We start from the raw sequence: 27,929 nt of genomic DNA on the forward strand, positions 1-27,929 counted from the left end.
GGAAACTCAGATGGCTCAAAATAGCATTGCTGAGTGTTCTAAGACTTTTCAACTAATCATCAGCAAATGTTTTTAGCTGACTTTGGCTTTAACAGTTCTTACCAATAAGACTTTGAAAACAGAATGGGAAGGGAGGTTTAGGAGATTTGGGTTTGGTTTTTAAATGTTTTCACTAGTACTGTCTCATCTTATCCAATGGTTCTCGTTCTTCATTAAACAGAAAGCCAAAGTTATATTACTTCCTAGATGGTGAGAAGAATTAACACAGCCCTCTTCCCTCACATTACAGGCTTAAAGATGTCTTTTCGAAATGGTAGGAACATGTCATGCAGTTAAGCCAATAAATGCAATCCCTGATTAAAATGTGAGATCTAAAAGTTTGCAAACTTCTAACTATTCCCCCCCACCCTACCCCCGAATGCCTTTTTTAAAAAAAAATTTAATTTCAGAGCTGTTGAGCTTGGTTTGTTTTATTTCATTATCTTCTTGTATTTCCTCTTGGTCCTCTCTCTTGTGACTGCTAATGCTATATGTCATCTAAACACACCAATCACACCTTCACAAACTTAGGTCCACAATGATATGTTCAAAAATCTTTGTTTTCCCTTTAAAACTGGATGCAAAAAAGAAATCTCTCCTGTCGGTAGAGACAGCTGTGAAGGAACGGGGTGCCTGCACATAGATTTCTTTAAACTTTTTAAATAGCTGCTTCTCTTTATCCCACTGGTATATCTGTGAGAACGTATAGTCACTCCCCAGGGCCAGGTAATGGTTATCTTTAAAAGAAAAGGGCTGCAGTGTCATGGCGCCTCTAGACGGAAGGGCCTGGACCTCCACGAATTGCTTACTGTTCCACTGCATGACCCGGGAGTCCCCGATGAAGCGAGTGAGAGACAGGTACAGGGTGTTCTGCATCCGGAAGCTCTTCACAGCCAGCACGTCCTCCATGTTGGGGATATCGCCGTAGGGGACAAACTTCTTAGAGCTTTTATTCCACTGTAGGATGATGGGGACCTGCGAGCGGCTGGACAAGATGAGATGTGATTTCCCTTCGATATCCACAAACTCGGCATCCGTGTCCCGGAACCACTCATGCAGAGACTGGTACGAATAGAAGCCTTTGCCGTTCCATTTGTACACGGTGGACAGGCCGGCTTTAGAGCTGTCGGCGATGATGAAGAATGTCTCGTCCTCAATCTGAAAGAGCTCGATGTCATTGGGCTTGGAGATGCGTGAGACTTCTATGTCTTGGAATTTGACGAACTTGGTCCAACTGTCGTCGTATTTGTAAATGTGAGAGCCGCCGAAGAGCTGAGCCACCACCACGAACACCTGGTCATCAATGAGGATGGCCTTGCAGCCCACAATGGACTGGCCTGTGCTCCAAGAGACAGGGAGGGAGGGAATTAGTGTAGCCACAGAGCACCTCCCTCCTAATGCTGGCACCTGAGGCCGTGGGGAGGGGGAGAAGTGATCCAGTATGGCAGTTCTTTGAAAATTTAAGTACAGAATTGCCGTAGGACCCCCTCCCCCCAACCCAATTCCACTGCTCAAGACACAACCCCAAAAGAATTAAAAGCAGGGACTCGGGAAGAATGGGAATCTGATAGCAGAGAAGAATTTGTTCTGAGTATATTATGAGCATGTGTGCAAATAGCACCATGAAATACTTCTCACTGTGGAAGAAATGTACAATCTTTTATATAAGAGGAACTCCGAAAGATACCTGAACACCAAGTGCTGTATACAGAATGCTTGTGTGTCTCCCCCGCCCCCAATCTGTATGCTGAAACTCCTTCTCCAGGTGGTAGAAAGAGGAAGTAGGGTTTGGGGCAGGTGATTAGAGCAGAGCTGCCATGAATAGAATTAGCAGCACCCTTATAAAAGAGATTCCCCCCAAAAGCTCCTTGTGTCCTTCTACTCTGTGAAGACTCAGCTAGCAAGAGGGCCCTTAAGCCAGTCACTCAATTTGTTGATGTCTTGATCTTGAACTTCAAAGACCCTAGAACCATAGGAAATAAACTTCTGTTGTTTATAAGCTCCCCTCCCCAGTCTATGGTATTCTGTCTTAGTCACCACAGTGACTATGACACTCATATTCAAAGCAAAATCATTCTCAATAGCCATTGTGAAAGGAACCTAATGGATAAAACAAATGTAGCCCACACAGACAATGGGATATAGACCCAGAAAGGAAAGAAAAGCTGGCACATGCTCCAATGCAGATGATCTTGAGAACAGACACTGACAAGTAGAACATGCCAGACATGGAGGTCAGAAACTGTCAGCTTCCACTTGTCCAAGGCCCTTAGTTTAAATATGCTCCTTTAATTAAAAAAATAGGGCTTAGGTGGGCACAGTGGCACATTATTTGTAATCCTAGCTACCCAGGAGGCTTAGATCTGAGGATCAAGGTATAAGACTGTGAGACTCTTATCTCTAATTAACGAGAGGTACAGTTCAAGTAGTAGAATGCCAGCCAAGAGTAAAAAAATCCAAATAAGCTGAGCAAATGTAAGGCCCCTAGTTCAAGCCCCAGTAGAAGCACCAAAAAAGATACATATATATATATATATGTGTGTGTGTGTACATATATATACATATATATATATATAGCTTATGCCATTCACATGCTTTTTAGAAGCTGCTTTTTCTCATTTGATTTCTATATTGACTGTCCTACAGCTTCATTCTTTAAATGCTAAGCAGCATATCGTTACATGGATACACAATCATTTATTTAACTAATCCTCAAATGTTGGACAGAGCAGTCATTCCCAGTTCTTCATTATTGTTAAATAATATGTTTCCTTTAACGTATTGTTCAATAACATGTTTGAAACCGTCTGGCAGTATTGTTAAATGTAAGACTCACCGGGGCAAATGTTGTTTCTATATTTAAGGTTTTGGGACTTAAACTGCCAAACTACTCTTCAAAAGCTGCACGGATTTTTCACCCTGCAAACACATAACATGCTTCAGAGTATAAACTCTGCCTCCTTCTGGTCAGCCTGACTATGGGAGCCCAGAAGGTTCTAGAGGTCAGCCTATCACAACCAACAGGCCCATATGAGACAAATAATTCTTTTTCCTGAAGATGCTCACTACAACTCTGTCCAGGTAAATATTTTCAGCCTGTGAAGTAGTAGTTGTTGTTGTTGTTGTATATATGTGTTTATGTAGGGAGAAGGAGATTACAGGTTGAATCATACTTCACATGTTAAGAAAAAATACAGGTAATCAAGTAAACCAAAAGCAAAAGAGCTGTGGTAGGAGAGGAAGAACAAGCCGCTCACATCCACCTTCCTCTCCTGTGTAGGTGAGAGGCTCAAGGGCTGGATCTTTCCTGGTCAGCAAGTGTCAAGGCTTTCTTTTCTGCCAAGCTCCAGCCACTCTCTTCCATCCTCTGAGGAACCCACCCCGAGTCTATAGCCAGCCGCTGCCCCGCCTCCCTGGGGCAGCCTGTCCCTGAGCTCCTGGTGCTAATGAAAGTTGCACAGGTACTGGCTGAAGGTGAAAACTTAGGATCTGCAGTGGAAGAAAGGACAACCAGTCCTATTTTGTCCCCAGCAGGTAAAGCTAACCATTCACTGCAGATGCTGTGCTCTTGAATATACTCTACCTCCCTCAAATTCTTACCGGATTCCCTGACTCCAGACCTGGGATGATTCTATTTTACAAGTACAATGGAAAGAAAGGCAGAAGATTATGTGATTTGGCCAAGGTCTCCATCTAGTAAGAGCTCAAGTCAGGATAATCCAAAACCAGGCTGGTACACGCCTCACATAGAAAGGCAAAGCCTGTGCCTCCCTGCTCAGGCTTGGCTACAGAGGATCCTGAGAAGAAAAACCATGGAGCAAGACTGGAGGATATCACAAGGGCAGGTCAAGAGCAGGGCCATCTCTTCCTACCAACACCCCCCCCCCAGGGAGGGGGTGGAGCATCTGGAGGATAGATCCCCCCGTGAGTGACTCCACATGCTTGAACCTCGCAGGCTTGTGCTGGTCTGTGCTGGGCACTTGGGGAGTCCTCCCCCCCACCCCCCTCCCACCGTGTCCAGGAGGCTCCTCACCTCCCCTTTTCACACACTGAGAAGCAGGCCTGGGAGACCACAGTCTTCCCAGCACTTGACAGAGCTGAGCACACAGCGAGAGCTCCTGGGTGACCAAAGCCTGAGCTTCACACAGTCTAAAGACCTTGACAAGGTATACAGGCACAGTATGTCCACAGTCTCACAGCGGGAGCCTCTGTACATCTTGAGATGGCATCCCCAGCCAGCAGGCAGGCCACACCCAGTGGCGGCTCAGGAGAAAGGCCCCTCCCAGGCCCCTGAGCAGCACTGGAGCGGCTCCCATCCAGCAAAGCTTTCACTAATCTCACCCGCCCCGGGATGGAAGGAGAGAAGGGACAGAAGCCAGCGCCCTGGATCCTTCACCATTTCCCAAGAAAAGAGAGAGAGAGCCAAGTAAAGCCACTCCCACAGGGGTGTTAAGTTCCCCTCTCCTCCTGGCAGGGCCCCTGGCTGTTCTGGCGGCTAAATCTGCACCTCCAGTAGCTGTCCCAGGCTGGAATCCACACCAGATGGCCATGGCGGCAGCCACCCGCTCATGGAAGTGGCATCTTCCATGCATCAGGACGCAGGTGTCCAAATCTCCTCCGGCTGTGACATTAGACTCATCAGCTGTTCTTCCCTCAGGGGTGAAAAGCTCCTGTCACAGCCTGTCTACATCCCTGCACCTGCTGCAAAGCCACTTGTGCCTAAGACAGCCCTTGGGACCTCCTTGCCCAGAAAGCCCACCAAGATGCAGTTTAACCCAGTGGTTACACTTGCCCTGAGCCAAACAGGAGTCTCTGAAGGAAATAATTAGGCTTTCAGGGCACTGGGTATAAAGTACTGCTCTCTGATTACACTTGGATAACTGAAAAGTCTTTGAAAGGTGACTTTTGATTTGAACTTCATTTAGTTATTTTAAAAGCAACTGGACAGGAGTCCAGTCTTAGACTTGTTAAGACACTGGGACCCGCAACTATACCAGAAGAAACACTACTAAGTCCTTTTCCAAAGACCTCAATTTCGGGAACTGTTCATTCTTATCTAATATGTACTTTTTTGGGGGGTGGGGGGTTCAGTCATGAGGCCTGAACTCTGGGCCTGGGCGCTGTCCCTCAGCTCTTCAGCTCAAGGCTAGCGCTCTACCACTTGAACCACAGCACCACTTCTGGCTTTTTTCTTTTTGCTTATATGGTGCTGAAGAATTGAACCCAGGGCCTCAGGCATGCAAGGCAAGTGCTCTACCACTGAGCCACCTTTCCAGCCCCATATACTTATTAAATGAAAGCAGTGATCACTGAAACTTTTCAAGGTGACACAAGGAGCAAGCTACAGGGTGTGTGTGTGTGTGTGTGTGTGTGTGTGTGTGTGTGTATGTCGACACATTAGTTATCAATCAGCCTAATAAAAGCCATGTCCATTACATATCTGGTAAAGGCTGGAATAGACCAGCACAGGAACCTGGGAGCTCATGTGTAACTTCTCAGCAATACTAGAAAGTATTTTCCTATTCTCACACAAATTCTACCAAAAATAACACAAAAAACAAACAAACAATCAAACAAAACAATCTTCAACCATAAGTGGCATTGAAGAGTCAGTCCCCAACAGTAAACAGTTCCCCCCCTGAGGTTTCAGATCTGCTGAGGAGGAGGATGCATAAATAACATGGAAGTGACCCATAGCTGGAATGCTGTCCTCCCTCCAACCCAGCTAGAACGCCAAGCCCTCCCTCCACCTGGTGCAGGGTGCCTCCTTCCTTAGGCCAGCCTGACCCCACAGCAACCGTCCTTGGAAAGTCTCAACACACCTGTGATGTTGTCATAGCTGCGGAAATTCATCTCAATGTGGTCCCACTCCAGCACCATGCAGTTCTCCATGCTGGGCTGTGCGATGGCCACGTATACATCGTTCTTGGAGTTGAACGTATCCACTGACACCGACTGGTAGGGCAGAGTCTGATGAACGACGAAATCTAGGAACGGGTATTTAAAAATAAATGATCATCAAAACCTTCTGAGCTGGGCGCCAGTGGTTCACACCTGTAATCCTAGCTACTCAGGAAGCTGAGATCTGAGGACTGTGCTTCAAAGCCAGCCTGGGCAGGAAAGTCCTCGTGAGTCTCTTATCTCCAATTAACCACCAGAAAACCAGGAAGTGGCGCCGTGGCTCAAGTGGTAGAGCGCTCACCTTGAGCTGAAGAGCTCAGGGACGGCGCCCAGGCCCAGAGTTCAAGAGCCATGACCAAAAACAAAACAAAACAAAAAAAAAACTTTTGTGGGGAAGCGGCACACACACACACACACACACACACACACACACACACACACACACACACACACAGAGTCGTCAGACTAAATAAACAGCTTCCTGGAAATAAACAGTTTCACAAGCGTGGTGACAGGAACTGGAAGCTTTAAGCACAGTTGGTGATGTCTGGCTTTCCACACCACATGGCAGAAAGGAGGCTACAGAGATATTCTGGAAGCTGTCATGTGAGTACCTCCGAGACTAAGGGGTTCAGTGAGTTTGGAAAATGCTAGACTCCTGCTCTCAGAACAACCCCTGTGAGGAAGAAGCCTGCTTAGCTTTGTGAAACTCACCTGATTTACCCAACCCTGTAATTGCCTGGGATTGTGCATCCCTGCTGAGCACAGCGCCCCTACAGGTTCAGAACGAGCACTGCACTCTGGCACAGGGTTACATTATGTGTCTGGAAACCAAAGCCACCCATGTGGAGACCTCATACTCCTTACAGTGGTGAAGGATCTATGTGATGAGTCCATACTGCTCCCCCGGGCTATGGGAAACCCAGGTCGGGGGTCATATAACTGTCGAGGCACAGTGTGAGCAGGAATGGCGGATGTGGGAAGAACCGGATGAATCTAGAGATTAATTAGTAAAGCTTAAGTTGCTCGGTTTTGTTTTGTTGACCAAAGATGGTTCAAGGCAAGGTTGGGTTGTTCCTTGGGGACACTCCCAGGCTGTAACACAGAATCACAGGGAATGCCTGGCTCTCTCTCATGCCGCCCTTCCCAACCCCTCTCAAACCTCGTCTCCTCCAAGGCCTTCCCTGACCCATGCAGCTCAGCATGGGTCATGTTATCTAAATCTGAGCAGTCACCGTGACTACAAACACTGACATCGTGACTACAAACACTGACATCAGAGTACGCTGGATATCTTAGAGCCCTTTCAGCCATGCTCCAGAGCCCAGAGACACTGAGTACCATGCAGCCAGTGGGCTGTGAATGAACACCCTAAACCTGAGTCTTCCACTTCTCCAAGCCTGTCACAGCTCAAGTCCACAGTAACTACTCAAGAAATAATTGCTGATTGGGAAGGCTCATCAAAGATGGTCTGGGAGACCAATACCCAGGAGGCTGCTCAGGGTGACTAAAGGAGGGAGATGCCAGAGGAACATGGCCACAGAAGGTCTAGGAGCAATGTCTGCAATCCCGGCTACTCTCAAGGTACAGGCTGGGGAGGAGGGGCGAGAGGGTGGGGGGGTAAATTCAGTTCAAGGTCATCCCAGGTGTGGGGAACTAATCACATCTATCTTGATCAACAAGCCAAGGGTAGTGGTATATATCTGTCATCCCAACTACACTAAGCAGGAGGTCCATAGGTAGGAGGACTGAAGTCTAAGGCTAGCCCCAGGCAAAATGTTTGAAAAATAAGCAAAAAGGGAGCTGAGAGCATAGCCTAAGTGGTCACCTGCCCAGCAAGTACCAGGTCCTGAGTTCAAACCCCAGTACCACACGCACAAACACACACACTCACACACACACACAATACGAGCAGAAGCAAGATGGTGGTCACAGCGGGATTAGGGAGAAGGCGGTTAGGACTGAGAGGCTCCAGAGTCAACAGTGCCTGGAGGTAGACATCCTGAAGCCACTGGCCACCCTGGAGACCCGGAACTAGCCAATTTTCCAGTCTCGGTTCCCTGGGGCCAACGTGGGAGGACTTGACAGGTCATGGGGTGGCAATGCCTAACTCAGGGCTGGACTCATTCATGAAAACAGATGTGAGATCCCAGAACAGACAGCCCAACTCCTCTTCCTTGCCCAGCCTGAGAGACTGTCCATGTTAGTGGTTATCTCAGTGAAGACGCTGGAGCGGAGCTACCACCTTCTCTGAGTGACCTTGGACCAATAACCTCTCTTCCACTTCTCTCTCATCTCCTGGCAGGCTTGCCAGCACTTGGCTCGGTGCAACACCCTAGCCGTGTTAACTTTACCCCAGGGCTTCTCCCTGGGGGACACGGTTGAAGCGTATTGAACTCCTTTTGGTCTGTCTGATCCCAGGCCTGCTTCGAAGGTTGCAGCGCAGGGCAGGGTTGCTGAATGCCACAGGCAGAGGCAAGGGGTGGGGAAGCCAACAAAGCAGTCCCTGCAGCCTGCCATGTATCAGGCGACAGAGGTGGTGAAGGAAATGGCTGTAACAGTCTGGCCTTCCCTTCTCAGCAGAGCAGGAAGGGCCTGGGCAGCCGTGTCCTGGCGCAGAAAGATGGAGCCTGGGGTTCCAGATGGGTGAAATGAGAGGTTCCCTGAACTAGGGAATAGAAGCCGACAGCCTGCACCTGCCTGTACAGATGCTCCATGATTTGATATATGCAGCAATGATTGCACTAAGGCACCTGCTGGAGACAGGAAAGCGCCCCAGGGGCTCACAGCCCTCTTACCATTCTTCCCATCCCTGGAAGTGTTGCTGGGCAGAGACTAAGAAGACCAGGGAAGAGGTGATACTGTTCAAAGTGAAATGTACTCATTACCTGACCTATGCAACTATAACACCTCTGTCTATCATCTTCACCATAAAAATAAATTATTCCTCCCCTCCACGCTCCACACACACACACACAAACTGGCAGACCCAGTACAAAAGTCATAAATTGCTGGGCCAGATTATAGGCATATATCTATCTATAATCCTAGCTACTCAGAAGATTAAGATCTGAGGTTGTGGTTCAGTGCCAGTCAGGGTAGGAAAGTCCATGGGACTTTTCTGGGCCTGGGCATTGTCCCTTAGCTTTTTAGCTTGAGGCAAGCGCTCTACCATTTGAACCACAGAGCCACTTCCAGTTTTCTGAGTGGTTTATTGGAGATAAGAGTCTCATGGACTTTCTTGCCCAGGCTGGCTTTAAACTGCAATCTTCAGATCTCAGACTCCTGAGTAGCTAGGATTACAGGAGTGAGCCACCAGCTCCCGGCTTCCATGAGACTTTTATTTCCACTTACCCACCAAAAAGCCAGAGGTGGAGCTGTGGCTCAAGTGGGAGAACACTAGTGTTGACATAAATAAATAAATAAAAGCTCAGGGACAGGCCCAAGCCCAAACTGTAATCTCCCTATACTAACACAGACACATGCTGGCAAAAAGCCATAAGCCAGTTGTTCTGCTGCTGAGTTCACAGACAGATGGCAGAGCAGGAGGGAGATGCACACTAGCACACTGTGCCACCTTCCTAGGGACCTGAGAGGCCTACCACATCGGCCTGCAACGTTCGAAGCTCTCTCTTCCTGGTGCCCATGGCTCTTGAGTCCCTGCTCCTTTAGTCTCCTGACTCTCCCTTAATTCTCAAAGCTGCACAAACACCAGCTCTTACATAAATGGAGGCTGTTTAAAGTGCAGAGCAAAAACTTTCCATTTTTATTGAGGGATTCCAGGAGGAAGACGAGCTGTCAGAATAGAGAGCATTTTGCTAGATTTGCACATTTAAATTTATTTTCCCCAGCAGTGATTTCCTAACATTTCTCATACACTGACTATCTGGCACAACACAGACTATTAAATCCCTTGAATAGCAAATCTTTGTGCATGTGGGGTGGGGTTGTTTGGTTGGTTTGTGAGGGTTTTTTTTTGGGGGGGGGGCAGTACTAAGGCTTGAAGCCATCCCTTATAATTACTTTAATTACTTGCCTTGCTTGCTTGGCTTGCTTGCTAGGCTGGTGCTCTACCACTGGAGCCACACCTCCAGCCAGGCTTTTTATGGGTTATTTTGGATATAGAGTTTAGCAAACTTTCTTGTCCAGGCCTGCCTTGAACCATGAGCTTCCAGATCTCAGCTTCCTGAATAACTAGGAGGAGGAGCCGCCATACCCAGTAACAAATCTAATTATTAATAGAAACTTGACTCCTGGGCCCACTATAAAAAGAAAAGGAAGAAGATACACAGACAGAAGAAAAGGACCCAAAGCCATCAACTGGTGTGTATATGTTTATGGTTTTTTCAGGAGGGGCAGAAGAATTTACATACCTTCTCCCAACCCCCATCTTAATTCACCTTTTCCAAACACTGAAAGTCTAACAAGCAACTTAAAAGATGCATTTGCTGTGAATTAACTAGAAGTCCTCCCACTTTGAGTCTGTGCCCTTTGATCTCTGTTATAGTCAACTTTGCAATCTCTAAGAAAGACCAGATTCAGCAATAACCACCTGTGTGGAAGGCAAACTGTCCTCAAACAGGTAATGGCTTCTTATTATCTGAAAGCAAACCACCAAAAAATGGGAGACCACCTTGTTCCTAATCTGCTCCAGTTATAAAGTAATAACCTCTCTGGAATTCTCCTGGGACAAAGACTGAGCTGATGGTCACCCTTGCAATTTGGAAGTGTTTTAATTTTGCATAATTTAGCATACCTTAATCACCCCTAGCCTCCAATTCTCTTCGTGTGTGTGTGTGTGTGTGTGTATGTGTGTGTGTGTATGTGTGTGTGTGTGTGTGTGTGTATGCCAGTCCTGGGGCTTGAACTCAGAACCTGGGTGCTGTCCTTGAGCCTCTTTTGCTCAAGGCAAGCTACCTGACCTGGCTTCAAACCACAGTTCTCAGATCTCAGTTTCCTGAGTAGCCAGGATTACAGGTGTAAGCCACCAGCACCAGGCCATTTCTCCCTATTTAACCTAAAGCCAATGTCTGTACCTCTGAAGATGACTGTCTTCACATAGTGGTCATGCAGTAACTCTTCTTTTTCTGTTCTTCTCCATGTCTTTTTATTTGGAATATGGAGGCAATTGGCTAGACCTAACTCGGGACTCCTGGACTTTGAGCTTGCAATCTAAAATCCCGTTTCAAAAGCGTGACCACTGTGGAAAGATCTCAGGGAACACACATACTGTTGTGACATCCATTTACTAGTGTCAAAATATTAGTGGCACTTTCAAGCAGAAAAGCCACCACTCCCATTGACACAGTATTGAGTTCATGGTGCCACTGGGTCTTTGACAATGTAGGCTTGTCTCTCACTGGAATGAACAGATTTTTTTTTTACCTAACTATTTATAGCAGTGGAAGAATATAAATTATACATGATGCTGAGCCTATGGGGAGAGAAAATGCACATTAATGCATTATTTCTCTTTGCATTTTCATCAGCCCCGAAATGGGGAAGCTAACAGGACAATTAGGATGCAAAATTCACTCCCTCTAAGGAATATAGTGAATTATCCACCTAACACAGGGAATCATTGTTAGGTAACAGGGATTTTTGAGTGGTTAAAAATAGACTCAAAGGGGAGGGGATAGAAGAAGTGTGATTAATCTGAAAAGCTCCAGCAGCCCAGTGGTGGCTGTATGGAATTAATTATTCCCTTTTCTTGAGGAATGGGATGGTAATGATGCCTTCTTCTCTCTAGGCAAAACGGAGAGTGATGAAATTTACTTCTTTCCTGAAAATCTGAGCTAAGAGAGAAAAAAACACACTGGGAAAATATGCTTTCTCCCAAGCCTTGAGCAAAGGGGACAAGCAGGTTTCCCTGAGTTCTTCAGTCAGACTCTCCATCCTCTATTTATCCTCACTCCTTCATTCCTAGGTGCTTTGATAAAGCTCCAGAGCCCACGCTTGATCAGGGAAACCCCAAATGCTTACAACATACTGATCTCATTCTTACATAGCTGAAACCTTATTTGCGAATGGTTCATTCTTTGTTCCACCATTTTAACCTGATAAAGAGCTCACCTTTCCATCAAAGGTAATAAAGTTGGAATGGCCATCTCCCTGGGACCAGAAAGTCTGTATTAACTCCCAAACATGAGAAAAAACTCGCTAATAAAGACAAACGTGTGTACATAAGACCAGAGAAGCCTTGAAGTGTATGCTCAGTAGCTCACACTGCCCCACAGATCCTAACGTCAGGTCCTAGCTACCTTGATTCCAAGCCCTCACCTCTCTGATGAACGATTCCCAATGGCTGGGCCATTTTTATTACTATCCAAAAGGCCCTAAGACGAGAAACTATGTCTCCTTGTATAAATGATCCTCCATGCCCGGGTCTCTCCCATGTCAGTGCCTACAGACTAAATTTTACACACTGTAGCCAAATGTGAACAGAGCAATGGGAAATGCCAACCTCCCTTTGGGAGTGTAGAGAACTTTCTAGAAAAAAAGAAATGGAGAAAAGGCCGAGAAGAGTACCAAAGAACACTGGTTTAGCACGTCATACCAAATGGTCTCAAATGCCACCTTTTGGCACAACTGACATTGGCTATGACCTCTGATTTATCATAGTAGCTCTTTGGTACAATAAATAACCTCACACGGCCTCAGCTGGCTAGAGAGCCCCTGCCAATTACACAGCTGAATGAGCCCCTCAGAGTGACAAGGACACACACTACAGACTTCAGGTTTCCTGGGGGAGAAAAAAGCAGAACTGGTAGAGTCCCTTCTCTACAAACAAAGCCATCCAGAAATCATTTTCAGCATGTGGGTTTTTGGTCTTTGGTTTTTGCCGGGTAGGAGAGGAAAGGAGGTAGTAAGTCTAGCTTAAAAGTAATATTTTGGAATTTTTGAGTATCTGAGTTTTCATTCCCTTTGCTTCTAACGTGCCTTGAGGCTTTGGAAATATGAGCTCTCAGCATAAATGTTTATTTGCAGAAACTTCTAGAAGAGAGGCTTCAGACTGTGGATTGATCCTGTCTTCTTTAATATCCAGCGTTAGAAGCTATAGTAACGGGCCTGAGCCTTTTATATGGAGATCCTCACTGCTCTCTACCTGCTGGGACATTGAGGTGTTAATTTTATTCTATAAACTGGAAAAAAATGTCTATATGAACTAACGCCCTGAGGCAGTGGCTGGGAAAACAAAGTCAAACTTCCTTTATAGTTTTCCCTCAGTGTGGATTTTTCTCTTTAACAGTTAGCTGCCAACTTACACTTCCTAGTTTGTCATCAGTTTTATTTATCTAGTTATCTCTTCTTACATGGCACTATGAAACTAATTTGTAGATGGAAAAAGTCTGCATTAAACTTCCAATAAACATCATCTTACTGAATCCAGAGAGTGGTGGTAACAAAATAATTCAGGTTTCTTGGCACTGCCTTCCCATGAAACCTATTGCATTGAAGATGTTCTCCCCTGTCATACCCATGTTTATACTGTGATCTTAAAAAAGCAAAAGCATACATAACAAACAAAAAAGCTCTAAGGAATTTGAATTTGGTAAAGAATCAAAACAAAAGTCAAGGTAGTGAACAAAAATGGCTGAGCTGTTTATCTAACCATACTGATTCATTCCTTTTAGTGTAGAAAACATCTCCACTCACTTTCCCTCACATTCTATTGACATGCACAAGAAAAACAAAGTGATTCATCCAAACACCCATCTTTGGGTCAGGCAAAGCAGGGGAACTTCTCCTGGACCCCAGCTAGAGGAGGTAGGGGAGGGAATCAAAGAGGATTTCAAAAAAGAAAAAGAAATAGAGCTAGTAGTCTACACTCAATTCCCAGTACCATGTCAGTAAATATCCATCATGGATAACATAGGCTTTGCCTACCTGTAGTTGTACACTCATAGTCAAAGCTGCTCACGTCATTCAGTTTCTTTTCCTGATACTCTGGCGGACCAATACATAGCACATCAGACACCGTGGAATTGGTCATCTTCAGCCACAGATACAACCACTTGGCCTTGCAGTCACATTCAAATTTATTACCCCTTAAATCTCTAAAAAAGAAAACAAAGCACACGTATGTACACAAGAAAATAAGACACATCTAGTGAGATGAAACACTAGAATTAGTAATATTCTGATTTATTAAAACTTCCTCTAAAAGTAGAATTTGTGTGTGTGTGTGTGTGTGTGTGTGTGTGTGTGTGCGCGCGTGTGTGCATGTGTGCTGGTTCTAGAGCTTGAATTTAGGGCCTGGGCACTGTCTCTGAGATTTATTGCTCAAGGCTACAACTCTACTACCTGAGCTACTTTCAGCTTTTTGGTAGTTTTGGGTTTGTTTTATATTGTTTTGCAGGTCCCGGGGCTTGAACTGAAGACTTGGACACTGTCCCTGAGCTTCTTTTGCTGGAGGCTAGCATTCTATCATTTGAGCTACAGCTCCACTTCTGGCTGTTTTTTTGTGGGGTTTTTTTGGTAATTTCTTGGAAATAAGAGTCTCATAGATTCCTCCCCCCACCCTTCTCCCCACCCCCACTTCCCGCCCAGACTGCTTCTGATTTGAACTGCACAGCACAAAGAGAACTCTTGGAGATGGCTTGTCCACCACCTCTCCAAACCCTCTTGAAATTGTTCCCAAGGCATGGTGAAATGGGAGGGACAATAGAACATCACCCCTTCCCAGGCAGTTCTCCTAAAAATGGGAAATTCCAGGAAGGCAGTGTTCACAAACACAAGTGAAACTTTTAAGATCTTCTTAACCTATGTCCAGCTGGAAGTAACCACTAGACACTAAAGCAAGTGAACACATTGTTTATGATATGGGACTTCCCATCCAGAGAGCTTGATCTGCTACTGGTCTCAGGATGCTAAGTATCAAGTAGACAAATCCAGCACAATGAAACCTACACAGCCGCTTCCCAGGGCATGCTACTTTATTGATTTTTATTGCAGTAAAGAAGCCAAGGGGGTTGAAATATATGATTAACTGGGGCCCAGTGACAGCACAAGCAAACTTAATTTCATTACTTACAGTTCAATCAGAGAGTCTAAGTCACTGAAGACATCCCTTGGTAGTGCTTTAATGTGGTTATTGGCCAAAGAACTAGAAAAAGAAAGTCACATTTTAATGTGGTTATTATCTTCATGCCTGGTCACTCTGAAGTCCCTTTAAATACAGCTAATAGCTTAAATGGAGCTCTAAACATCCTGATCCCTGCGGGGCTCAGCCCCTGGCTTTCCTCATCAATCCTGTAAGATGGGACTTTAGCTAGAAGAAGATAATGTACATGCTGGATTACACTGTAAGCTTTCTGATTCTGTGTGTGTGTGTGTGTGTGTATGTAAGCTTTCTGATTCTGTGTGTGTGTGTGTGTGTGTGTGTAAGCTTTCTGATTCTGTGTGTGTGTGTGTGTGTGTGTAAGCTTTCTGATTCTGTGTGTGTGTGTGTGTGTGTGTGTGTGTGTGTGTGTGTTCCCCAATACTGGAGCACTCAGACATGAACTAAGGGACTGGGCACTGTCCCTTAGCTTTTTCATTCAAGGCTGGTGCTTCACCCAGTTCCACTCCTGGGAAACTGATGGTTAACTGGAAATAAGAGTCTCGCAGACTTTCCTGCCCAGGTTGGCTTTGAACTGCGATTCTCAGCCTCCTGAGTAGCAGGGATTTCAGGAGTGGGCCACTGGTGACTGGCTGGTTAGTTTTGTTTTTAAAACAACACTTATTAAATTATTTGTGCCCATCTGTTAAACTGCCGATGGCTTCCTAGGTTTCTTGAAACAAAAGCCTAAGTCACTTTGATGGTATGTCCGATCTAGGTCTCTCCACTACTGCTCTATTCTACCATGCCTCATCACCCACTGCTCAGATCAAGCCACACCAGCCTCCTTGCTCCTCCCCAGACATGCTTGAGGCCTTGTCCTGCTCCCCTGCCTACAGTTCTTCCCCAGAGAGCCAACAGCTCCCTCCACCGCCTCATTGAGGTCCATCCTCAACCATCTACCACCTTCCTGACCTCTGCCACCTCTCTATTCAGTAGATCTTCATTAGAAGACACAATGCACATCTTAATTATCTATTTGATTGTGTTGATTTGTGTGTACACAACCAGTACTAAGGCTTGAACTCAGGGTGTAGGCACTGCCCCTTAGCTTTTCCACTTAATGCTAGTGCTTTACCATAAGCCACACCTCCACTTCCAGCTTTGGGGGTTAAGTGGAGATAAGAGACTGGATTTGAACCTGGATCCTCAGATCTCAGCCTTCTGAGTAACTATGATTTAGGAGTGAGCCACCAGTGCCGGCTGTGTTGGTTTCTTGGTGGATTCCCTCTAAACATAGGCCAAAGAAGGACAGAGATGATGTGGTCTGTTCACAATGTGTCAAAAGTTGGTGCTGGCACACAACAAGTACTCGGTAAACCTTTGAAGGACAAGTGAATGGAGCATCAAAGCAACAGTGATGGCAGAAGATGTAGTCTGGTCCCCAGCATTCCCTAATGTTCCATTTAAGTGAGCTCCCTTAGCTGGGCCTCATGTCTCTGTGGACTCTTATAGACACTCAAATCTAACCCCTAGAGATGATATGATAAAATATCAATAAACAAATGTTTAGACAATCATTGGTTACAATCAGTTTCCTCTGCCCATGAGTGAAGCTGAAGGAGAAGCCATTTTGCATGGTTGTTCTTGGTGTGGAAGGCCTTTCTGCAATATGAGTCTACTCCCCACCTCCAAGAAACATCTCATTTTTGTGATAAGTCAGGATGCTGCATTGCCTGTCATCATCCTGCTGAGATGGATGGAAGCCCCCAGTGCGGGGCTGAAGTAGGGAGAGGTACAGCAGGTCTGAGATTTCCCCTGGCACCTCATGCCAATGTGAGTTATTCTAGAAACTGACATCTGCTTGTTTCCTTCTACTTATATGAGTCTCAGCAGCAAAATGGAGCAATGATAAACCACTTTAAAACATATGTGAATTTAGTGGTACATGGTCCCCTAATGTATAATTTCTGAATGAGGACTAAGGAAGTGATTAGGAGTCAACTAGATAGACATGGTAGAAAGTTTGAGCCTATTTGTTAACCAAACATTCTTGCTTCAAGATTATCAACTAGGTATGGAGAAATCCATACCTAGCTCTTCTTATCCAGGTGACCACAAATGGATAAAAATAGAATTCTATGTACTGTTTTACCTTGCTTTTCTAAATGATATATTTGTACATTTTTTATGTGTTGGAAAATAAGCTGAAAATAAAATCAGTCTGAACATATTCAGAGTAGCTTTTGGAAATTAGAAAAAGAACATTTTTTTTCTGGTTGATGGTGGCACTTTTTTTGTACTTTGGAAAGCAAAGTACAAAAAGTTGCAGCTAATTAGAGGTTTAAAAAAATCTAGCTGAGCTGGGAGCCGGTGGCTCACACCTGTAATCGTAGCTACTCAGGAGGCTGAGATCTGAGGATCACGGTTCAAAGCCAGCCTGGGCAGGAAAGTCTGTGAGACTCTTAACTCAAGTAAACCACTAGAAAACCGGAAGTGGCGCTGTAGCTCAAGCGGTAGAGCGCTCACCTTGAGCCGAAGAGTGCAGGGACAGCGCCCAGGCCCAGAGTTCAAGCCCCACGACTGACAAAAAAAAAAAAATCTAGCTAAAGCCTGGCACCAGTGTTTCACTCTTGTAATCCTAGCTACTCAGGAGATTGAGATCTGAGGATCACAATTTGAAGCCAGCCCAAGGAGACAAATCCAAGGAAGTTTTATATCCCATTATCCAGGGGGAAAAAGCCAGAAGTGGAGGTATGGCTCTAGTAGTAGCATTCTAGCCTTGAATGAAAAAGCAAATCAAGAGCTTGAGGCTCTGAGTTCTAGATCCAGTACCAGACACCACCCCCCGGCCCTCCCCACTCCCCCAAATATACACATATACACGCAACTTAGCTTAAAAATTTGGCTCACTGAAAGTTACTATATTGAAAAATACACTGAATAGCTGAAGGCAGGAGGCTGAGCAGTCCCTCCAGGTTTGCAATTCCGAGTTCAGAAAGCAGAGTTCTTAGATGGCTGCCTGCCCTCTCACTAAGTGCTTAACTTAGCCCCTTCAACTTCATTTCGTCCACAAATTCATGGCACTGAATACTTCATTTCTAAAACTACTTAACAGCTCCCTGTCCCTGGGGCTGCAGGAAAACAAATGTCCTAAATCTTAGTTACTGATTGGCATGGTTCTTTCACTGGATGCCCAGAAATAGATCTGTTTCCTTACAGATTAAAAGGGGTCTGTCCATATTAGATAAAAGTCAGATACTTCATTTACACGTTCTTTACCTGCTCCAGGTAAGAACAGGAGTGGAGTTTAAAGCTGAGGCTTTCTCTGATTGCAGGTTTAATAAAGGGAGATGATGAACTCATGCTTTAAGCAAATGTAATACAAGTTTTGATACATCTCAGTCTAGAGGGGACAAGTTTGAAAGTTGCTAACTTTTCTGGGAAAGCAAAGTGCATACAGAAACCCAGCTTAGGAAGGAAGCCCCTGATCTCCAGAGAATCACAGTAGGTCTTGCTGATCTGGCCTGGGCTGCACACAGGAGAAGAACTGCATTAAGGGGAGGGTGCAAAGGTCTAGCCTCCATGACCACTCTGGCCCTCAAGGAGCACTCCACTCCACACTCCTGGGAGAGAAATCTAACATCCAGGAAATAAGATCAACCCATGCAGCTAGGGGACATGGTGAAGGGTTGCATGGAACCAGTGGACAGAGGCACAAAAGATGTCAGACAGGGTTTCAAGAGGGAGATGGGCCATGCTCTAAACTCTGAAGGAAAAAAGGCAGGTTCCAGGAGACTGAGGGGAGAAGAAACAGCATCATAGGCAAAGGAAAGGATGTGAGAAGAAAGCCCGGCGGTGGGATGAGTTGGGTATGCATGGGGTGCACTGGGAGTCTGGGGCTCTGGGCACCCAGGCAGTGAGGCTGCAGAGGGAGTGAAGGCAGGTAATACTCCTGAGATAAACTGCTTCCCTCTAACATGCGCAACACCTTCTGTACCCACATGGGAGAGTTCCTTGATCCCCCATACTTGCGCTTCCTGATACCATCCAGAAAGGTTCTTCTTGCACCCATGCAAGTGTGCTAACACATAAGACACATATGCACATGTGCGAAGTTAACACACTCACACATGTGTAGTCCATGTACTATCGTCCCACAAACATGCATGATACTTGCATGTTCAACCCTCAGGAACCAGGGCAGATTAGACTAGCTCAGCCAGGCACGTGGGCTTTGCTTTAGGGTCACAGTCTGTCCTGCACTTTTGCTCACAAACAAAGCCCCTTCTTCCTGACTTCTGGGAAGCAGACTTACTCGGCCTCAGCTGTTTCTCTCCAGACACCCCCAGCTGTCCTTTTAGCAGCCGCTGTCTGGCCTTCCCAACTGCCAAATGGTTTACACTTACTTACTCAGCAACCCTAGGAGAGAAAGCCGAGGCTCCTCAGTGAGCCCAGGGAGGGAATGACCACACCTTAAGCACGCATGGCAGGATGTGGGCAGATATTTCTCAAGCCAGCATTACTAACTCGTCTGTGCAGAAAGTCTGTGCAATCAGTACAACCATCCCTATTTTAAGGATAAGGAAACTAGAACTCTGAAAAGCTAAGCAAGATTCATAAACTCAAGTCCGAGGGACTCCAAATTGAACAATGTTAGCCTCCCAAGAACGTGGGGATTTCGTGAAGAAAACTCCAGGCTGTGAAGAAAGGTTTCCATAGGAAGAGAAGAAAACATAGCTCAGGAATATCAATGGGACTAACATTCTCCCACATGGACTGTGCTAGTGAGGATGGGTGGGCCTGCCCCATCATTCCTGTACCTCCTCACTCTCCAAACTCTGAGTTCTAGTTCAAGCAGAGCCTCTGCTTGGTGGCCAGAAACCAGAAACCAGAAACCAGTGTTGCTGTGTACACCCAGAAGGCACCTGTGCCAGGTTGAGGGCTCACTGGGCAAGGGGCTCTGTCCACACTCTATTGTCAGGCTGACACCCAAAGATACCACAGCCCCTGCCTAACACCCACCTTCAAAGCAGGTCAATTTCCCAGTTCTCTTTACTGCAGACAGGCCAGCCCCAGAGATGAGCCACGTTATCTGACTCAGACTTGAAATATCTATCGTGCAAATTGAGCCTGCATCCTAGCTAATACATTACTCCCACTGAGACAATAACTATTTTTGCATTTTCATAAACAGCCACAATTTCTTCCAGTTTTCTAAATTTGCTCAATGTGTGTACTTGCTTCGTTCTGATATGTCAATTCAAATCAATTTGTTTAATTTTTTTTGTCTCCAGAAAGCTATTAAAGAACCAGAGAGTTTAGCTGAAACCACAGATTAATCCAACATAAAAGAAAAAGTGATTTGCATTCAAATGAGAGGAAGCACAAAGACATCTCTATTCTACTTTTTCCTCATTTTGATCCTCTGGTTGACATCCTTCGGGAAGTCAGGTAACATTCAGCTCCCAAATCTGTGAAATGGGCTCACAGATGATCACATGTGGCGGGAAAGAAAGCTCCCCCATGCACCCAGCCCTGCATCTGGTGCCAAGTAGGTGCGACCTCTGCTTCTTTCCCACTCTCTCCTAGACCAGGCCCCTTGGGTCCCTTCATCACAGGCGGTCACGTGCCCTGTCCCCAGAGCAGAGCATTATGATGGGGACATAAGAACCCCAACTATGTGATGATTGCAATACTTCCATGGACCATGTAGAAAGTTCTAGAATCATTGGAAAGTAAGTGTTGTTCAGGGAATGCTCCCTTATGGAAATGTCAAGGAAAAGAGAGTCATCCGGAGGTGACTCTTATCCCACACACAAAAGGACTTACAAGGATGTTGAAGGACTTACAGGTGAGTCAGGTCCCGCAGGCCACGAAAGGCATTTCTGGAAATTGTTTCTATTTTGTTCCCTTCAATGAACCTGAGGAGGAAAGCAGAACGATTCAACAGAACTTTCTCTGCTTAATATCTCTCAAAATGAGATTAGCATGCTCTGAGACTGACATCCCAAAGCAACCAGGAATTGCAGAGTCTCTGAAGACTGAGCCACTCCAAACTCCACCAAAGAGTTGGTGTGTGGGGGCAAGATTACTCGCACATGATTGTGTCTGTACTCCTCCCCCCATGACAACAACAGCATCACGGTCATATGTAAATTCAGAGCTGCAACATGGGTAAAAACATCTGGGGAGGGGGAGCATGTACCACACAGAGGCAAGAGGCTCCCTTGTCTGTTAGACAGGAATGGTTCCAGCCATTTTCCCTGCTCAGCCCCTCTCAAAATTAGTTCCCAATACTTGGCTATTCACATTTTTGTTAATATCACAATCCCATAGTCCATTGTTTTATATCTCTTTATTATAGTCTGTTTGCTTATCTGTGTCTGTGTCTGTGTGTCTCTGTGCAAACGCACGCACATGTGCGCACGTGTATGCGCTGGTACTGGGGCTTGAATTTAGGGCCTTAGTTTGCCAATTAAGGCTGGAACTCTATCACTTGAACCACAGCTCCACTTGTGGCATTTGGTAAAGAGTCTCACACACTTTTTTTTTTCTTTTTTGGGTCCAGTCGTAGGGCCTGAACTCTGGGCCCGGGCACTGTCCCTCAGCTCTTCAGCTCAAGGCTAGCACTCTACCACATGAGCCACAGTGCCACTTCTGGATTTTTTCCCCCTGCTTATGTGGTGCTGAGGAATCGAACCCAGGGCCTCAAGCATGCAAGGCAAGCGCTCTACCATTGAGCCACCTTCCCAGCCCTCTCACACACTTTTATGCCCAGCTGTGATCCTCAGAGCTCAGCTTCCTGAGTAGCTAGGCTCACAGGTATGAGCCACCAATGCCTAGCTATATTACAATGTAGATGAAGGAGAGTTCCATTAAGCTTGGCTTTCAGCAACCTTGTGCTCACAGCTTCCCACACAGCCTGATCTTTGAAGAAATGATGAGGCACCAATGTTCTGAAGACCTCTAGGCCACTAGAAAAGTTGATCAGGGGCTAGCTTTCTTTCCTCTGGACTAAAACGGTAAACAGCTTGCACACTGAATCTTACATCAATCACACTGCCAAACTACAAATTGTGCATATGAGATAAAATGCAAATGTGCCACCAATTCTCCCTAGCATCACAGAGAGTTAAATCAAAGGTGAGGCAGCCTGTGATGAGAAGTCCAAAGGAGAATCTTGGCCACGTCTACACGACACCATTAATGAAGCGGTTCTTGCATTGAATGCTTTCTGGCGCATGGTGGCTCAGGTACTAGACTTCAGGATAAAATGAAACAACACCCTAGCCTGTAAGGCTGAATCTCCCACAAGGGGAAATGCACAACTCTGCTCTGCTACCACTGTGGCTATGAACAGGCTTTGGTGGATACCAGTAGCTTCAGCCCCTGCAGCTGTGATATTCTTTGCACATCAAGCACACGTCACACATCACGGTACTGGATTATGAGAACATACATATTTATGTCTACTCTGGAAAAAGAAATCCTGCAGGCATATCCATCTCCAAGGCCCCAAACTAGCAGAGAGCTTTCTTCTGCTAAGGATGTGTCTACAATCCGAACATCTACCTGTTGGCCTCAGATAAGAAAGCAGAGATGGGGTTTTCAAAGTCCTCTGAATGCTAAGGAAGGAAATCCCATCGGATCACAGGATTAGTGTTATCACAAACTTTCTAGTACAAAGGTACAAGGACTGGAGGGGGGAAAAGATCGGAAAGAGAGAGAGACTGACGTAAGAACAAAGCTAATCTGGATGGGTTGGGGGGGGGACTCCACATCTAAAGACAGAAAAATGACATTTTTAGCATTTGTGTGATTGCGGGCATATGTGTGTGTGTGTGGTTGTGGGTGTGAGTGTGAGTGTGTGCGTGTGTGTTTGTGGTACTGAGCAGAACCACACACCTTGTATGTGCTAGGCAGGCATTCTACCACTGAACTACATCCCCAGTCCCTGATCCCCTCTTTTTTTAAAACAAATATATATTTTATTTTATTAGACATCTACTTTTCAAATCAACTTGTAAAAAAAAAAAATCTCCAAGTCTTTCAGAAGCAACATTTTCAGGCAGTGTTTCACTAATAAACTCACAGGAACTGCCTGCTGTCTGCATCCCTGAAGCAGCAGGCAAAGAAAATCACCAAAGGATTGATGATAGGAAATGAAATATAATCGCTTTATCTGTAAAGATGACTATAATTAGGTAAATAGCAAGTATCCAATAATGGAATTAAATTGGGATTTTGAACCTCCAGCTGCACATAGCCTCTCTCCTTTTTCAAAAGAAAAGAAAAAAATCTGGTTAGACCCTCAGCAGAAATCACAAACAGGATGTGAGATAGCTGAGTTAAACACACATGGTTTCATCCCCAAATAGGGAAACTTCATTTAAAAATAAGTAACCCTCAGAGCCCTTCATCTCTATTTCTGGGTGATCAGCAAATCCATCGTAGTTAGGAGAGGTAAAAATATCCAACACGATTTCCAATTCTGCTCACTACTTGATAAATTAAGTGTCAGCGGAGAATGAATGAGCACATTTCCTTCTTTGTTTCCTTTCTCCTGATTTGTCTCCAGCCCCATCCAGTCCCAATGTGTTTATAAGCAAATGAACTACCAAAGGTCAGTACTACCTAGACAAGGAAGGTTTTTTTCTCAATTGGCCCCCTCCAACGAGGCAAAGAGCACAACACATCCAACTTCCCAGAGGCACTGACCATGAACCCACACCCTCCCCCCAAACCATAACACTCACAGGTATTCGAGATGAAAAAGTCCAGCAAAGGCATCATCCCGGATCACAGTGAATGAGTTTGAATTCAGCAACCTGAAAATAAGACAGAGTTCAATGCAGAGATGTGGAGTCTCTCAGTGAAGCTGCTTTTGTTTCGTTTGCTATGTTCAGATTCTGATCCTCCGGACAACTCAGCAGGACCCCAAAGGGGTTCACAAACTACTGCAGACAAAGACCACAAGAAGTAGATTCCTTTGAGACAGACTTTCTGCTCATCTTTGATGTTCTACTTCCTTCTCCCCTGAGGGTGTTGGTAAATATGAACTGGTAACAGTTATTTGGAAACATTTTCATGCTAGGTACAATTAAACAGCCAATGTGTGCTTTCTGACACAAACAAGCATGGAATCCGAGATCAGAAAGGATCGAATCCAGCTCTATCTTTATAGAAATTTGAGCCCAGAGAAATGAAATGACTGAAACAAAATCACATCCTGAGGGCATAAACAATTAAAAAAATTCTTTCTATTCCACTTTACATTCTCATGAGAAATGGCAGTAAAAGTTTGATAAGGAAAGTAATAAAAGTTTGATAAGGGCTAGAGGTGTGACTCTAGTGTTAGAGTGCTTCTGAAGACTATCACTGCAATTTTCTATTTGAATTACCATTTAAGCTCCTTTGGTAAAAGTCAATGTAATCTCTATAGACATCACTTAGGACTAAAGATACCCAAAATTGTAGTCTTGCACACCTGTAATTAATCCCACCACTCTGGAGGCAGAAATGGGAGGATGTCAAGGTCAAGGCCAGCTTGGTGCTACATAAGAGAGTTCTAGAAAGGCTGCAAAGGTGGCTCAGTGTTAGAGTACTTGCCTCGCATGCATGAGGCCCTGGGTTCAATTCCTCAGTGCCACATAAACAGAAAAAGTCAGAAGTGGTGTTATGGCTCAAGTGGTAGAGCATTAGCCTTGAACTGAAGATCTGAGGGATAGCGCCCAGGCCCAGAGTTCAAGCCCCATGATGGACAAAAAAAAGAGAGAGAAAGAGAGTTCTAAGCCAGGCTGAGCTATGTATCAAGACTCTACTTCAAAAAAGAATTTATATTTCTATTCCTACTATTGTATGGAAAGTATATTTTAATATTATTGAAATTCTAAGACAATTCTGACTTTAAAATAAGCATGATGTTATAAGTAGGCATGTAATACCTCACTAACAAAACTATGCCCAGGAAGTTTATTGAGAAGAAGTGATCTGTATGTCTCTATATTTTTCTGTAGCTTATTGCTTGCTGTAGAAGGAAAAATATGATTCCATTTTTTTAATTTAAAATTAAAAAATTAAATTTAAAATTCCATTAAAAAATTTTAAAACCAATATAACCAAGAGACTTTGATATATACTCAAGACCAACTGTCATTAATTGGCTTATGAAAAGAGCTTTGGGGCTTTTTTCTCTCCCTTTTTTCCTTCCTTCCTTCCTTCCCTCCTTCCTTCCTTGAGTGTGCTAGTACTGGGGCTTGAGTGTGACTTTCTCACTCACAGTTAGTGCTGTACCACTTGAGCCACACCTCCAATTTAGCTTTGCTGCTGGTAAAAGTCTCAGACTTTCCTGCCTGAACTGGCTTCCAATAAAGATCCTCAGATCTCAGCCTCTAGAGTAGCTAGGATTACACCAGTGCCCAGCTAGAGATCTCTTTTTATCAGCAAATGTTAATTGCTGGGACAGAGTAGTTTTGAGTGTGGGCTTTGGCCCTAGGTCTCAAATCCTGCTTCTGTGATTTTGAACAAATAACTTCCCTGAGCACCAGTTTCCTATCAGTAGAAGAATAAAAATATGCTTCTGGAGGGGGTGATATGTTAATGAGATAAAATTATGCAAATAATGAATAGTAGGCTGCCTGTTTCAGTACTCCATAAACCAGAAACACTCCTGTCTCCAAAGTAGCATTAACATTTTAAAACATAAGTTTCTTTTAAAGTGAAATGTTTGGGCAGGAGTTTGTTGAGGTAAAGTTCTGGATGTGTGATTAATACACTCACTTTCCAAATCAAGTCGGGATCTACAGCAGAGAAACCGTGTACCAAGATGAGCAAAAGAGCCTTAACATTTTGTCCAGGATACCATGGGGCAAGCTAACAACGGGAGCTGGTAGGTGGATGGAAGTACTGACACCAAAAAGGCAAAGACCAGCCTTGCAAGAACCACCTTTCAGGAGCCCCTATTTTACAGGTAGACCGTCCCATACTCACAGCAGCTGTAAGGAAGGCAGATGGGAAAACATGCGGTCCTTGATTTCCGAAAACGTTCCATTTACTAGGCTCCTGCAGGCAAAGGAGAGAGGAAACAAGGCCCAGGTTTTTTAGGCAGCGCCAGGCTAGGTGGACAGCAGCCTCACCTTCTACCTGAACTTCACTCTCTTCTTTGTTGGCCTGAGGCTCACACAGTTGGGGGAGAGGGAGGCATTGGGGGGGGGGGGAGAGACAAGCCATTCTCCAGTGGACTTAATCAATATGAAGACTAGTCTGGCTAACAGAAAACTGTCAGTCTGGCTCCTTCCACAGACATTAGCTCAGTCAGCTTAAAGCAATCCCCCAGCTTCACTACCAGGAGAGCCCTGCTGAAGCTGGGTAATTGCTTCACCTCTGCCCAAGATTCTGTTTGTACAGACACCAAGTTAATGTTGGCCAACGAAACTCTAGGGTAGGATTAGACATTCCCCCTTGGGAACGCATCCCTGAAAGACACTCAGAGCACTTCTGATTAAATGCACTGTGAAAGCCTTGGGGGGAAACTCAGACACCTGAACCTGACTGTGTGGTAAGAAGTGGTGCCATCTGCCAGATAAAATGGTCAACTTGGGTCAAGAAGTTTGGCTCTGTTTGTGCTCTGGCTGGGAGGGGAGGGAGGAGGTTATTCCCTTACCCTTTCTGGCCACAGCAGGACCTCAAGACTTTATTTCCATTAACAGGTAAATTAATCAAACCGCTGCTGATCTCAAGAAGTTAACAAGGGGAAATAGAATTTCCAGAATCTTCCATGTCATTTGACTGGACAGTAGTAGGAATCACACAGGCCTGACGTTTCCCAGGGTAAAGCACAAGCAATGTCATCCTGGAGGGGGGGTCCCCTAATCAGACACCTAAGGGGGGGCACCCCAGCATCCCTCCTGAGTATTAGAATCATCCAGCAGGAGCCCCATTCTTTGGGACAGAGAAATGTGACCCCCGGGTCACATTTGGTTTGAATGGCTGCGTGGAGGCCAAGTTGAAGCTGTCTCTCTTAGAAGATGACCAAATAATTAATAATAATAATAATAATGGAGGCCTTTCTAGTCAATTCTTCCAGCACCAAAAAAAGCAGCCAAAGTCCTATGAGGTGTGTGGGGTGGGGTGGGGGGAAAGGGGGACAGAAAGCCTCTCGAACTCGGGGCAAGAAGTCAGGTCGACTTCCCACTTGGCGACGAGCTGGGCAGCCCCACAGGCTCCCCAGGCTCTGCCAGCCCCTCGGTGCTCCGTGTGGGGCCACCCCAGCATGCCTTGGCCCGCCCTGCAGTTTGGAGAGGTCGGGAGGAGGCCCAGGTGCCAACCCGGGCCGGGGATGGGGGGAACCCCACAGCGCAGGCCGAACCCCCTCCCCGCCCCCGCCTCCCCATCTCGGCTTTGCTCTCAACCCGGTCACGTTTGGCTGTTCCCACACCTCACCCCCACACGCCACGAGCCTCCCAAACTTTACCGCACCCCAGGGCCGCCCCCCCCCATAACACACATACACAAGAGACGCCAATGCTGTCTCAGAGGGGGCAGAGGACCCCCCCCTCGCCGTGGGGCTCCCCCGAATCTGCACGAGCTCCCCTCCCCCGGGGCAGGGGGTGCCCAATGCAGGTGGCCCGCGGACCACACGGAGAAAACACTGGGATGGACACCCCGACTGCGGACCAGGACTCCCGGGGCTTGGAGTCCCTCCATCCTCCAGCCCTGCGTCCCACCCCGACCCCAGGAGTGGGGGAGTGGGGGGCCGGTCGGGGCGCGGGGCGGGGCCCCACTCACAGGGAGCTGATGGCGCCGGGCACGATCCGGGGCACCCAGGAGGACCCCACGCAGATGATGGACTCCTTGGTGCAGCTGCAAGTGGCGGGGCAGCGCGCCAGCCGCCTCACCTGCGCGCTCCGGGGCAGCAGGCACGCGGCGCCCAGCAGCAGCAGCAGCA

General features: G+C 46.0%; 1 protein-coding gene across 1 annotated transcript; it reads right to left on the reverse strand.

Annotated features, from left to right (window-relative positions):
• Lgi2 (leucine-rich repeat LGI family, member 2) lies at positions 1–27,923 on the reverse strand. The gene is made up of 8 exons (XM_013008969.1): positions 27,770–27,923; positions 25,973–26,044; positions 23,740–23,811; positions 20,833–20,904; positions 14,975–15,046; positions 13,828–13,997; positions 5,862–6,026; positions 1–1,376 (listed from the first exon to the last, which is right to left on the reverse strand). The coding sequence occupies exons 2-8, from the start codon at positions 26,002–26,004 to the stop codon at positions 559–561; spliced, it is 1,401 nt and encodes a 466-aa protein (XP_012864423.1). The 5' UTR covers positions 26,005–26,044; positions 27,770–27,923; the 3' UTR covers positions 1–558.
• Between the last annotated feature and the right edge of the window lie 6 nt (positions 27,924–27,929).

This window comes from Dipodomys ordii, unplaced genomic scaffold (genome assembly GCF_000151885.1).
Source record: "Dipodomys ordii isolate 6190 unplaced genomic scaffold, Dord_2.0 Scaffold8, whole genome shotgun sequence".
NCBI classification, from domain to species: domain Eukaryota; kingdom Metazoa; phylum Chordata; class Mammalia; order Rodentia; family Heteromyidae; genus Dipodomys; species Dipodomys ordii.